This window comes from Pempheris klunzingeri, chromosome 20 (assembly GCF_042242105.1).
Source record: "Pempheris klunzingeri isolate RE-2024b chromosome 20, fPemKlu1.hap1, whole genome shotgun sequence".
NCBI classification, from domain to species: domain Eukaryota; kingdom Metazoa; phylum Chordata; class Actinopteri; order Acropomatiformes; family Pempheridae; genus Pempheris; species Pempheris klunzingeri.
The window spans coordinates 8,865,538-8,878,740 of NC_092031.1; the positions used below are offsets into that span (position 1 = coordinate 8,865,538).

General features: G+C 40.3%; 3 protein-coding genes across 6 annotated transcripts; all 3 read left to right on the forward strand.

The window, feature by feature from the left end:
* The first annotated feature begins 614 nt into the window (after positions 1 to 614).
* LOC139219538 (dual specificity protein phosphatase 13A-like) lies at positions 615 to 3,868 on the forward strand. Of its 3 annotated transcripts, none has more exons than XM_070851434.1 (4): positions 615 to 839; positions 1,046 to 1,083; positions 1,180 to 1,263; positions 1,805 to 3,868. In XM_070851434.1, exons 1-4 carry the CDS (start codon positions 712 to 714, stop codon positions 2,014 to 2,016), a joined length of 462 nt encoding a protein of 153 aa, XP_070707535.1. In that variant the 5' UTR covers positions 615 to 711; the 3' UTR covers positions 2,017 to 3,868. The 3 variants fall into 3 exon arrangements, with proteins under 3 accessions (XP_070707535.1, XP_070707536.1, XP_070707534.1); XM_070851435.1 differs by having other exon boundaries at positions 1,183 to 1,263; XM_070851433.1 differs by having other exon boundaries at positions 1,046 to 1,263.
* A 512-nt stretch (positions 3,869 to 4,380) lies between these two features.
* On the forward strand, positions 4,381 to 8,596 carry LOC139219537 (dual specificity phosphatase 29-like). 2 transcript variants are annotated; one of them, XM_070851431.1, is made up of 5 exons: positions 4,381 to 4,455; positions 4,694 to 4,763; positions 5,917 to 6,107; positions 7,107 to 7,327; positions 8,098 to 8,596. In XM_070851431.1, exons 3-5 carry the CDS (start codon positions 5,953 to 5,955, stop codon positions 8,322 to 8,324), a joined length of 603 nt encoding a protein of 200 aa, XP_070707532.1. In that variant the 5' UTR covers positions 4,381 to 4,455; positions 4,694 to 4,763; positions 5,917 to 5,952; the 3' UTR covers positions 8,325 to 8,596. The 2 variants fall into 2 exon arrangements, with proteins under 2 accessions (XP_070707532.1, XP_070707533.1); XM_070851432.1 differs by having other exon boundaries at positions 5,923 to 6,117.
* Positions 8,597 to 9,816: 1,220 nt separating this feature from the next.
* LOC139220050 (dual specificity phosphatase 29-like) lies at positions 9,817 to 11,108 on the forward strand. The gene is made up of 4 exons (XM_070852102.1): positions 9,817 to 9,917; positions 10,059 to 10,207; positions 10,427 to 10,644; positions 10,877 to 11,108. The coding sequence occupies exons 2-4, from the start codon at positions 10,065 to 10,067 to the stop codon at positions 11,098 to 11,100; spliced, it is 585 nt and encodes a 194-aa protein (XP_070708203.1). The 5' UTR covers positions 9,817 to 9,917; positions 10,059 to 10,064; the 3' UTR covers positions 11,101 to 11,108.
* Positions 11,109 to 13,203: the final 2,095 nt, after the last annotated feature.

Sequence of the window (13,203 nt, forward strand, 5' to 3'; positions counted from 1 at the left end):
ACTGATTTTGTGTACAACCTCAGCGCTGACTTCTCACAACACATCATCACGGCCGCATTTTACATGCGTATTCATGACCCAGAATGAAGAAAAGTCATTACATTTCATGGCTTAACAGCGAGGTTAATTATGTTCTTCTTCCATTTAAGAGCTGAAATGGGTGAAATTGACCTGCAACATAACAGGAGGGTTAAAAGAGACATTTGCAGCCGTGTGAGGGCTGTTTGATGTCGTGTGCAGCCGGCAGCAAAGCTTCATTTTTTCCCCTCTTCAGCCAATTTGCTTTCACAAGATATTTATGTCAGAGCAGTAAACTAGCTGTGTGAAGCGGTTGCAGTAGTTCTGTTCCATAAATGCTGCATTACACTGGACTTTCTGTCATCCAACATAAGCAATGCACTTAAACATTTTGTCCTTAATTATATCCAATTATCACTGCTTTATGGAATGATTCATCTCTGTTTGGGGCTTATTAAATTAGAGTGCCACAGCAGTGTGAAAAGCAGAGCCAGGGCTGCTCTGTTTGTTGTTCTGCCCTCTGCACGGGTAAGACTACACGCTAGGTTAAGCACTAAATTGGGTAACTGTCCAGTGACAGCAGATAAACACCTGCTCGCACAGATCATCCTGAGCCGGAGTTGACGGGAACTGCTTTAATACAACAAACATTTGGACCAGTAATCGATCCAAGACAGGGGATTTGGACTTAAAATGTCGGCCCTGAAAGACAAGAGAAAAGAATATCTGACCGTGAAGGATTTGCAGAAGGTTTTGGATTCATGCAAACTACATCTCAATGAAGTTGATGAGGTTTGGCCAAAAATATACATAGGGAATGTGTAAGTATACATTTTATTTCAAATTTCAACCTCACTTAATGAGTTGGCCTTGCAAGCAAATGTGAAACATGTTAACTTGCAATGTTAAACATGATCTTTTACATAACCCCTGCAAATGATTGTGTTATTCTGGTATAAAAACACTTGCTGTGATGCTTAGCATTCACACGAGTCTCGAACCTCTCTCTGTCTCTTTGTCTTGCTAGGGCAGTAGCCCAAAACAAGGCTGCCTTGCTGAATTTAGGTATAACTCATGTATTAAACGCTGCACACTCCAAGCGAGGCAGCATAGGGAACCAAAGCTTTTATGGCAACGCCTTTGTGTATTGTGGCATTCCAGCAGATGACTCGACACACTTTGATCTGGATGTTTACTTCAAGCCTGCAGCTGATTTCATTCATAAAGCTCTGAAGTCACCTGATGGTAAGACTCCTCCAGGCGTCTTTTTCGCATGAATTATCCCTGTGACTTTTTAATTATATAATTCAGTAGCTATAGATAGAGTCATTTGCTGCAAAAATATGGTAGTTTTTAAAATCCCTGCATGTCAGTTCTTTTATTTCACTCCATAAATCCTTTATAAAACCATCCACTCAAATTCTCCCATCATGCCATCCTTTCAATGTCACCTGCTACCACATTGTAACACAACTGGTAGTGTATTTTCAGCCAGCAGTAATAATAAGGGTCTTACCTTGCAGAATTTAAGTCTATAATGTGACCATGGCTCCTTTCAAAGAAGCTATCAAGCAGAGGACAAGTTGGGATTAAAGAGACAGTTGGGCCCAGTCTGCAAGGGGACCTTAAGTGAACAAAGGCAATGAATTGTGGGAACTATTTTTAGCTCACAGCAGGAAAAAGAAAAGGCCACAGCGTGAGATGGGCAGCCATGTATGATATTAATAAGGCTGAGGCCTCTCGCTAATCCTTCCCTCACATTCTCTTCATCTTGTCTGTTCTTCAGGGAAAGTTCTGGTGCACTGCATCATGGGAATGAGCCGGTCATCGACCTTGGTGTTAGCGTACCTCATGATCTACCGTCACCTCACGCTCAAACAGGCTTTGCAGAAATTGATCCAGAAGAGAGCCATCTACCCCAACAAGAATTTCCTGGCTTTGCTGCTGGATCTGGATCTTCAGCTGACTAGGAAAAAGAAAACATGTCAGATCCTGTAATCGAGAGAAGCTCACGCCTTTTAGCCACACAGCAGCGTGGTCTCTAGGGATGGGGATGCTGGTCAGTCTGTTGGTCCAGCAGTCCAGACTACAGTCTACAGTCAATAGGTTGCCATGAAATTTGGTTCAACTAATGACTGATATCCTGTCAGACTCAGTTGTTGGTGAGATGAACATAGCATGCCAAACAGACAAGAATGATTACAATACATTTAATAACACTTATGACATTAGCATCTTAAATGTTGATATGGTAACATAATAACATATTAACATGCTGAATGTTAATGTAAGGAAGCAAAATTTGCACTCTCATAGCTCAATTTTTTAAACTACGAAGCAATGTTTTAGCACATATGTTAACATGCTAATTATACAGATGTTTACATGCTAATATACTAAACACTGTATGCTAAATATTAGCAAATTAACATGCTAATTATACAGATGTTTACATGCTAATATACTAAACACTGTATGCTAAATATTAGCAAATTAATATGCTAATTATACAGATGTTTACATGCTAATATACTAAGCATCGCATGCTAGATATTAGCAAAGTAACAACCTAATTATACAGATGCTGCCATGCTAATATACTAAACACTGTATGCTAAATATTAGCAAATTAATATGCTAATTATACTTATGCTGACATGCTAATATACAAAGCATTGCGTGCTAAATATTAGCAAAGTAACAAGCTAATTAAACAGATGTTGACATGCTAATATACTAAACATGCTAATTATTAGCAAATTAACATGCTAATGTTAACATGTTGACATGGTATTGTAAATATTAGACGCTAACAGTACGCTAGCATCCAGTAGGCTACTTGCTAACTTGCACAGAAGCATGATGGTAGTAGGCATGCTAACACATGTTAGCATTCAGCCTGATGCACAGCTAAGCCTAAGTACAGCTGAGGCTGACAGTCAAACTGGAAGAAAGTCAATCAGTGTCAAATCTGAAGACTTCAGAAGACACGCAGTTTTTTACATGTGGCATTAACAACCTGGCCTTTCCTCTGGCACCATCCCCGCTCCAAGCCTTACATTTTGTGGCTCAGGATCTTGCCAGGATGAATTGTATTGCTGCCATGGCTATAGACTTTCTTTGGGTGTTTTGTTTTCGGTGTGTTTGGAGATGGTTATGTTAAAAACTAAAGAATGTCCTGACAAAAAGAAAGTTTGGTTGCAAAACAAATTAAAACTTAATATAATGTGAAATGAAAGCTGAGACAAGACTGAATGATGAAGCATAACGATGAGGATGATTTACAACTTTTTATTTCTAGTTGTGCCTTCACGTCTCATTCTTGTAAGATGCTTTTTTCTTCAGCGCCTCACTTTGTATTACAGCAGAAAGGACCAAAATGTCTGAAAAAAATGTTTCACAAAGCATCATTTTTTCAACCTTCATACTCAAAATGGGAATCAATCTACAGCATCTGTCTCTTTAACAAGACCAACCCATCAGTGTTCACAGTACGAGATTCCTTTGGTGTATTCGTCAAGCTACTTGTCATCTGTATATCAAAAGCTTTCCGGTCTTTTGATTGTCATCTGTAGAAACATTAGGAATGTCAGATACAAAAAGGTACACACATGTATCTACTGGAGCAATGATTCCTATTTGTTATACATCATTATCTCTCAACCTCACACACATAGTATACATGCACAAACACACATTCATAACTTCACTAGCATTAAAATGAACAGTTCGTGGCAAATAACACCTGCAAATATTATTACAGAGAAATAACAAGATGTGAAAACCTGCACAGAGTTACATGATAGATGATTTATAATGTTGCAGTCAGAAGTTAAATCTAAAGGTTTCATCTATGGACATTTTAATTTGGTACAAGAAAATAAATGTTGTAAAGAATGAACTAAAAAGATATGCTTGTATTGTTTGTGCATTTCTCTACACTTATGTAGGTCTTGTTGACATGCTATTTTTATTCTTTAGCCAACACAGTGCATGTCCATATTGTAGTTGTAGGTGTTATAAATTGCCCAGTTCTTCAAGAGATGTGTTGAAAAATACTGTTTATCTGTTTTTGTGCTTTCGATGACCAATCAGAAATCCTGACCTGTCTGGGCTTTGATTTAAACACATTTCACTGTAGAGAAAAAAATCTAAGCAGAGACTGTGACAGATTTAAGCTCAAGTATAGCAGCACTGATCTAATTCTCTTGCTATTGAAAAAAGCCGTGTCCTATCCTCCCTCCTGTGCTGGTAGCTCGGGTAACCTTTAAGGAATGCAGAAGATGATGCCAGAATTATTTTGGGCTGAGATTCAGATGTTAAAATAGCAAAAAAGGTTGCAGGGTAGATTACCAAGGAGAACGCAGACAGTTGTGCTGTCGACCTACATGTAGCTCTTGCACAGAGAGACCTTGAAAAGCAACGTTTCCAGCCAAGGCAAGTGTCTACTCACAATGTGTTCTTATGAATTTGCTGCAGATAGTAGTCCATGTTGGAAAATATTCATTACAGAGTCTATAAACAGTGTATGGATTTATTGTATTGTATACCTTTGTTTACGAGGTAAAACATGATTATGAAGCACTTTTATAATATGAGTATGTACTGTGGTGATACTGCATTGCCTGGTGGATTTACACACTTTCTCCTTTTATTAATTTGTTCACAAATCCAGACGAACCACATCCGAAAGGCTAAAGAGGGAAGTGTAATTCATAAAACCACCGAGTAGAGGCCCGGAGGAGGTAAAAAAGCCATTTTTATTTGCCCTCCATGTTAACCGTGGGCACTTTCCCATACATAGCATCTTTAATTACACAGAAGTAGAGCAGGAAGGACAGGTTAGCCTAAGGGGGGAGGCTATGAAAGCAGCGCTGCAGCTCAACATGTGCACCAGGGAAATCAGTTCTCTGCCCTGACAGTGGGAGGGAGGGAAGGGTTGTACTTATAGATCAATGAGGAGAAAGAAGAGCCTCCAGGTACTCTGAGCACATGTTGTACTTGTGCAAAAGACACACTTTACACTGCCTTCAACACACACACGCTCATATACGTGAAGCTTATGCTGGGTCAGATGCAGCCTTTCTCGCGTACACATGCACATGCGGAGATGGATAAAGCCATCATGATGTTTGAGTGCACCTCCGTATGCCACAGCAGCTGAACAAAAGGTCACTGAAACAGATTTGGTCTCAATGACTCATCCCCGTGGACACGACAATAAGTCTCCAAACCCTGAGTGCCACATCATGTCTACACACACCAGCAGAATGCAAATAAGACGCTGAGCTGCCATTGGTTTCTCTACTGTAACAATGCATACACATCGTTTGTACGTCCTGAGCCTGGAGCAGGATCTCACAGCTGCCTAAATGGATGCTAATGTATACAGTACACATAGAATAAGTCTTTCTAAAGCCCAATGTGTAAATTGTAAATGCGCAGGTTAGACTTGCCTGCAGGAAATGAATAGCTGATGTTTATAGGCCTTTAATGCCAATTTCCTTTATCTCTGGAGATGAATACATCTACCAAGTGCTGCTGAACTGTAGACAAAATAATGAGAACGTCATAAGGTCATCAGTACTCCTGATGTTGTAATTAACATCCCACACTAAAATCCCTATTTCTCTTTCAATATTAAAGATGAATAGCCATCAATGGAGTTGCTTAGCATTCAGAGAAAAATCAGATGGTGTCTGAAACTGTATCTGCATTTCCTTTCTCAAACTACAGATGAGCCCGATAAAGAAAAAAACATTTCTAACCATTTTGATGAGTTCTCAGCAATCAGTGTGGCCCAAATTTCATAGCTGTGACAAGCTCTGTCTGTTCAACAAACCGACTGCTGAAACTCGAATTGAACTCTGTTAGAAAATCATATGTGGTACTTTTAAGCGACAGGTTGTAAAAGCAGAAGTGGAGCATCCAGACATGCCCAGAGGCCTCAGCTGCTTGGCGAGCCCTGAGGGGGCAGAAGGCAGGTATGAAACTCCCCCGGCTTCAGAGCTCAAGAGGCTGATGTGGACAAAGAGAGGGAGCAACAGCCATCTGGATGAGGTTCATCCCAGGATCTATATTGGAGATATGTGAGACTGAGTAAAGAAAATCCTTCTAATTTCATGCTTTATAAGGAATACTAATAAACAATATATGCAAATTGTCATCAATGAAACGTTACAAAACTTTAAAACACACTGCCTGTCCAGCATTAAATGGTAAAGTTAGTGACTAATTAGGTGGTGAACAAAGTGGAGCAAGATATTTACCAAAAACAGAGCTAAAAGAGAGCAAACATTGGACTTACAGCCATCAAGCAGCTTTATACATGACTCCAAATAAATCTTGCATCATATAAGCTATTATATAAATAGTTCGTCAAATCAACGTATGGTTATATGTTAGTATTGACATCTGCTGCCCCCTATTGGCAAAAATCTCCTGCAGGTTTGGCAGTTTCAGTAATAAATTAGTAGCTATATGGTACTTTTGGGCTGTAAATTACCTCAGGCCCTTTCATTAATCATCAGTTTTCCGTTTAGTAACTAAACTAACTGTTTAGCATATTTAGTTGCTAAATATGCTAAACATTAGCATGTTACCAAGCTAACCCATTGCATAAACATTAGGCTGTATGCAAAATGTTAGCATAGTAAATTAATTTTGTTAGTGGTGTTTAAAGTACAGAAAACTGCATGTAAAAATAGGATAAAAACTAATCTTTCCAGAAACAGCATCTCTGTATCATCCACAGACTTCACTGACATCAGTTTGCAAGTTGTTTTCATCTATTTATTGTTGTTTACTATTTACCAACAACAAAAGGTTTCATAGCTTAAATGCGAGTCCACAAGTTGACAATACAAAGGTTCTTCTACTGTATGCTTTAAACATCGTATTAATTATCTATAAAGCACAGATAAATGTTTTATTAATCACAAGTATGACAACCTCTAAATCATTTATAAGCTGTCCCTATTGCACAGTGGTCATATGTATTGTTCGCTATCATGAACCGTGCTCCTGGAAACTACACACCCCTCTTTCGCTTATCTGCAGCGACATATAATTAAGCTTTTTCCCTTTAGGTATGCAGCCAAAGACAAGCGGACCCTCCAGGCCCACCACATCACCCATGTGCTTAATGCTGCTGACGGGAAGTTCAGCGTGAACACAGGGCCCAGCTTCTACCGAGACACCAAAATCACTTATCATGGAGTGGAAGCTTTTGACATGCCATCCTTTAACCTGAGTCCCTTCTTTTACTCGGCGGCCAATTTTATCAAGAGCGCTTTGAGCTCGCCCACAGGTGAGGAGCTCTCACTGTGCTCAAGATATTTCTCATCATTCTCACACATTAACTTGGCGAAGACATTTTTTTTTTTCTGCAGGGCAAAGTACGGAAACATTTGTCAGTCAATTCCCATTACAGCAGCCCCCAGTTGTATTAGTCATTAAAATGCAAATCAAACACTAAACATAATATCAAGCTAATATCTTTCCCCCACGGTAATCTTCTCATAAGCTCAGACCTTGGCCAGGAAAATTGGTTTTAAATGGATTGCCCTGGTAATTTGTAAGCAACACTTTTATTGGACATGGAAATTACACAATTATGTTTGTGGCTTGTGCCTTCCTGGCCTGTTATGCAAAGTGAAGTTGGTATCTGACATGACAGTAATAAGATGAGGCCTCCTCATTCACATGCTGGCTGATCGGGGGCTCCAGTGTGTGGCGGGGCCTACAGTAATCCCCGGCAGAAATACACAGACGCCAAGACAGTTCAATTACGCGCTCCTATGCGCCCTAATCCTCACGCCCGATAAGGAACCAGGGATTACCGTGTGTAGAAACATTTGTTGCAACATTGTTGAAAACTTTTAGTCAGGAGTTAGAAGTACTCCTCACTGTGATGTGCATGGCTTTTAATCCACAGTGAGTAACAAATTAGACATTAGAATAAAGTTGACTACAATAATCCAGTCATGGCAGGGTTGTAAATAGAGAAATGGAGCTGGTAGAGCCGGTAGACTGATCCACAGGAAGTGATGTTGTGCTCTTCTTTCCTCTGATCGGCAGGTAAAGTGTTTGTCCACTGTGCAATGGGTATCAGCCGCTCGTCCACCTTAGTTCTGGCCTACCTGATGATCTACGAGAACATGACGCTGGTGGACGCAATCAAAGGCGTCAGCGCCAACAGGAACATCTCACCTAATGCTGGCTTCCTGGAGCAGCTCCGAGAGCTGGACCAACAGCTGCACTGCCAGAGATCCTCGAGGAGCTGGAGTGTCGACGGGAAGACTTGAGAATAAAATCAGTGCAGAAATTTGGATTTTATTGTTGGCGCCTATCGACATTCGTAGTAGATATTTACAACAGAGATATGACTGTAAAAAACATGTTGTAATTGTCTTTTCTTTGTAAGATGAATAACATTTTTTGTGAAGAAGTTATCACATTTATTTTAATGCACTATTTAATGATTAAAACCAACAATGACTTGATCCTAAAAAACAGTATTTCCTGCGTAGACACGTATCCATTATTTTGCAAAAACAAAAAACAACAAATAAAAGAGCCATAAACTTGCACTGGGTGGATTATTAGTTCTTTACAATAAACACAACTGTTATAAAGAAAGAGCAACTACTAATGGACTTTATGGTGTTGTCTGCTGTTTCCAACTGCTGTTGAATCTCAACATTAAAGTCTTTGTGAAAAAGAAGTCCTTAAATGAATAATTTAACAATTTGAGAAATATTTCCATTGGCTTTCTTGCCGAGAAATAGATTGAGACCACTCTCATTTCTATTTGCTAGATATAAAGCTAGAGCCAGGAGATCTTAGCTTAGCATAAACAGTGAGCCTGGCTTCTCTAAAGCTTACTAATTAACACACATAACACTACAACACACACAAATGTGATGAAACAAATATAATGTGTTAGTTATAAAATGTTGGTATGTGTTTTTTTCCCCCCCTGCAGTCTTCATGCAAAGCTAATTGGCTCTCAGCTCTGTCTCCATAGTTAATACACAGACATGAGACAGAACCCTCTAGCTACTAAAAAACTAAAAACGCCATAAAAGTGATCCGAAAAAAAATGTGAATCTATAATTATATGACAAATGGGTGCTGGTGAAGATCATGTGATATGTCTGAAACCTCAACAGCTGCTAAATGGACCTCTAGGTGAGATTGAGTTCTTCTTCTTCTTTTGGCAGTGCTTATGGTAAACTGCGTCACCAAGCGTGCTCAATGCCTGAGTCAGAGCTACTCTCCAGAAATGGAAAAACTATCATGTCCATATCCATCCAAAATAAGGGAATACATCATCAAAGGCAACAGGTCTTTTGTGTTTTTCATAGTTTTTGGATGATAATACCAGGCAGTGGCTACATTTATGTTAGCAGAATAAATAAATTGTTGGTTTAGTCTCCTCAGATGATTTGAAATGAATAAAGGCAGCTTTATTTATGAAGCACATTTCATTATAAAAGAAATCTCTACGTGCTTTACATTTGAAAATAAACATAAAAACATGAATCATTCACAACACAGTGCTTAACTATTGAAGGAAATAATGAAGAAGCAACATATAAAAGATAAAAATAACTTAAATTCTCTATATTTGGTACAATTCGATGTGATTTCAACTGACCCATTGTGATAATCTCACCATGTCTTGAATGATGGACTCACGATTACAACTGTAAGCACTGCTGTGGTCTTGTAGTTGAAGTTGTCGCCACACAAGCAGCCTGTTTTCTGTCACAGTCATCTGAGGAATAAATAGTCCTCCGTGCTCCTTCCCCACACTCTGGCATCTTCAGCTGTTTCGTTCCAGCAGGGCCTCGGCCTCTAAACAACACTGACACTCCGCTCAGATACAAACCAGGGTGAGCTGCTCAGAGTTTACAGTTTAAAAGTGCTTTTTACCGTTTACCAAATTTTCCATCCAGTGACATGAAGAATTTGGAGAAAAGATATAACAGTTATCGCTGTGTTGAGTTTGTAAATGTTTGTGATAATTATACAAGAGTAAAATGAAAGATGCAGATATGAGTCCAGAGGAGGAGCCAGAGTATCAGACACCACCCACCTGCGATCTGCTCAGCCTTCTGCTGAAGAACAGACGCCCCACTGGAGCTGTCAACGAGGTTTGGCCCAACCTCTACATCGGAGATGCGTAAGTGACATTCTCACTTCAGGGCCCCGCTGCAATATGTTAATCTGATTGTGAAACTGTTGCTGCAAACAAGTCCTGATGATGGCCAACTGATGGGACAAATATGAAAATCTGTACATTTGAGTCACCAGTGATGCATTTGCAAACATACGCTCACAGAGCTGTCTACAGACGAGGAAAATCACCACGGTCCATGTATAGTATCTTGTTGGTTTACAGGGCTACAGCTCAGCACAAATCCCTGTTAGCGTCCCTGGGAATTACACATGTGGTGAACGCCGCAGACGGCCCCCAGCACATCGACACTGGGCCACGTTTCTACAGAGACACCAACATACAGTATCATGGAGTGGAAGCACCAGACTGTAAAGACTTTGACTTGAGCCCATTCTTCACTGAGACGGCTGATTTCATCCATGGCGCTCTGAGTCAGAGAGGTACGAGTTCACAGTAGAAACACATTAGAGAGGGACTGTGATAATATTGTATATCACAGCACACTGTACATGATGTGAGCTGAAAATTTGATTCATCTTTAAATTACAATAAGTCACACTCTACTTGTTATGTGGCTGCGTGAGCTACAGATACATGCCTGCAGATCCAGAGATACACGCCTTATATAGACACAGCTGACACTTAAAGTGATTCTGTCTCTTGTCCGTGTAGGTAAGGTGCTCGTCCACTGTGCACGAGGAATCAGCCGCTCAGCGACTCTAGCTCTGGCCTTCCTCATGATCAAAGTAGGACTTACCCTTGTAGAGGCTGTGGAGGCTGTTCGCAGGCACAGAAACATCCTTCCAAACATTGGATTTCTGAATCAACTCTGTCACTTGGACTCCTCTTTGGCCCTGCAGAGGAAAACAGCACAACATCAAGGATTGGAGAAATAATGCCTCAGGAAAACATTTCCCCCCCAACAGGAATTTTTAAATCTTAAAGGACTATTCCCTGTAGCTTTGCATGTTTTGGTTTGTGTAATACAAACCACACATTCTTCACACTATAGCTTACCATTTTGGAAACATGGATGCTCTGTTTTAGGTTTTTTGTTTCATGTTTTCCTCTACCTTTCAAGCAGCCATTGGCTTCCATTAATTCATCTACAGGGAGAAAACCAGTCAGCACACGTTTCAAACGGACTTGAGCACACTACAAAGCAACATTTTCATTGCAGATTCAGTTGAAGGGTTCATGATTTGATTTTCACTGTGGATTATAAAACTCAAGCACGTTCCAACAGCTTGTAGACTTAAAAACAAAAAGGAGGTCATGAGACTTGATTTGAACTTTGCTGCAAGGCCTGACTAACATGAGATATCATGTTCATATATCATATATCATATATTCATATTAAATTAGCACGACTGTCCTAAAGAGGAATTCATTTCACATATGTTGAAAAGGAAAATTCTGTGCATTTCGTCATGATTTGCAGTTTGCTTATAAAGACTTGTAGCATGAATTGGCCTTACCCTAAAGGACCTGGCCTGGATTTGTCTCAGATTAATTAAGATTCACATGATCAACTCATCATCCAGCTCTGCAGACTCTCTGAGTACGACCCATTCATATGAATCAGGTGTGTTGGAGCAGGGAAACATCTAAAGCATGCCGGCCTGTGGGCCTCCAGGAAAAAGGCTGGGAAAGCCCGTCTTGGGACATGACTTTGACTCATCTTGAATGACTTGTGACCAAACTTGGACTTGGTCTCCAATACAGAAAAAAACATAGAAACACTTCTGCAGTGAACTGGTGTTCATACAGAATTGATTTGAAACCAATGCATGTCTGCAAACACCGAGAAAATACATACAAAATCAGTATAGTACAGCATGCATCTGAAACAGTCAGCGAATATGTAAAGTACACATGATTTGTAGTTAAGGAGCTGAAACATACAGAAACACTGACGTGGTCCTTCAAGCTTATGTGTAATACACAGCACAATCAATATCACAGAGGCCATTAAAATCAATGTAGCACAACTGCCAAAACCCCTGCCGCACTTGAACAACACAAAGACAGCGCATGCCTATAAATAAACAATGCTCCACTTATATATTCACATTTCTCAAAATACCGTGTCTTAACTGCTGCAATCCAGTGTCGTACAGTTAAAACTGTGATGTCTAAAGAGGCTTGATACAAGATGATAAAAATACGCCAGCATGGTTCTGAGTGTGTATACAGATTCAGGTCAGACTTTGAAAAGAGATGAAACGCTGAAGCCATCTTAATAAGAGATGCTCTCCAGAGCACACTGGGAGAAACAGAGAGAGAGAGATGCTGTCAAAATAAAAGGAATTGGATATCACAGGTTTAATGATTTCACTGTCAGAATGAATGATGGCAGAGTATGAAGATATGAAGGAAAAATAAAGGAGTCTGATGGTGTGAAAACTCTGTCTGACATGTTAGCAGCTTCATCCAGCCATTCTGCAATACAGTCATCATCACACTCTCACTTTGGGGGCTTGCATTTAGATCACTGAATGGACCGTGCATATCATGTAACGGGGAATCAAAGACATGTGCCATCCTGTGAAAAACCTCATCTGTCTAACAGTCTGACACATTTCAGTTCTCTTTTGGCCCCCAAGAGGCTCCAGAAAATGCAGAACATCCTTAACGGGTGTTGTGAGGCAGTGCTTACACGGTTTCTCCCAGCGTCTGAAGATATGCAGAAAGGCTAAGAGAGACTGACACAATTTCAAGGAGTCGCTCATACGGCTGAGCAAAAGCTCCGAGTGTCCTGTTCACTCCAGTGAATATGGGTATCCTTTGGCAATTGCAAAGTTTGGATAAGCACGGCTTCCTGCCAGCAGTGGAGATTAAAGTTGTGTGTTTAGAAGTGGATGGCAGGGACTGGCTGGGTGGAAGTTTTCCCCACAGGCAGCGAACATGGCAGCTAAGGTCAGGGGCCTGCCACATCACAGCCCTAAAAATATCCTCTGCATTTGATGCCCGTCACAGAGCGGTTATACAATCTGTGC

Excerpts from the sequence above, each read along its gene's own strand:
- LOC139219537 (XM_070851431.1), top strand. The coding sequence starts at position 5,953 with ATGCCCAGAGGCCTCAGCTGCTTGGCGAGCCCTGAGGGGGCAGAAGGC. Across the intron at positions 6,108-7,106 it reads AGGATCTATATTGGAGATAT|GTATGCAGCCAAAGACAAGC; the intron begins GTGAGACTGAGT and ends TTTTCCCTTTAG. Across the intron at positions 7,328-8,097 it reads CGCTTTGAGCTCGCCCACAG|GTAAAGTGTTTGTCCACTGT; the intron begins GTGAGGAGCTCT and ends TCTGATCGGCAG.
- LOC139220050 (XM_070852102.1), top strand. The coding sequence starts at position 10,065 with ATGAAAGATGCAGATATGAGTCCAGAGGAGGAGCCAGAGTATCAGACA. Across the intron at positions 10,208-10,426 it reads AACCTCTACATCGGAGATGC|GGCTACAGCTCAGCACAAAT; the intron begins GTAAGTGACATT and ends GTTGGTTTACAG. Across the intron at positions 10,645-10,876 it reads TGGCGCTCTGAGTCAGAGAG|GTAAGGTGCTCGTCCACTGT; the intron begins GTACGAGTTCAC and ends TTGTCCGTGTAG.
- LOC139219538 (XM_070851433.1), top strand. The coding sequence starts at position 712 with ATGTCGGCCCTGAAAGACAAGAGAAAAGAATATCTGACCGTGAAGGAT. Across the intron at positions 840-1,045 it reads AAAATATACATAGGGAATGT|GGCAGTAGCCCAAAACAAGG; the intron begins GTAAGTATACAT and ends TTGTCTTGCTAG. Across the intron at positions 1,264-1,804 it reads AGCTCTGAAGTCACCTGATG|GGAAAGTTCTGGTGCACTGC; the intron begins GTAAGACTCCTC and ends TCTGTTCTTCAG.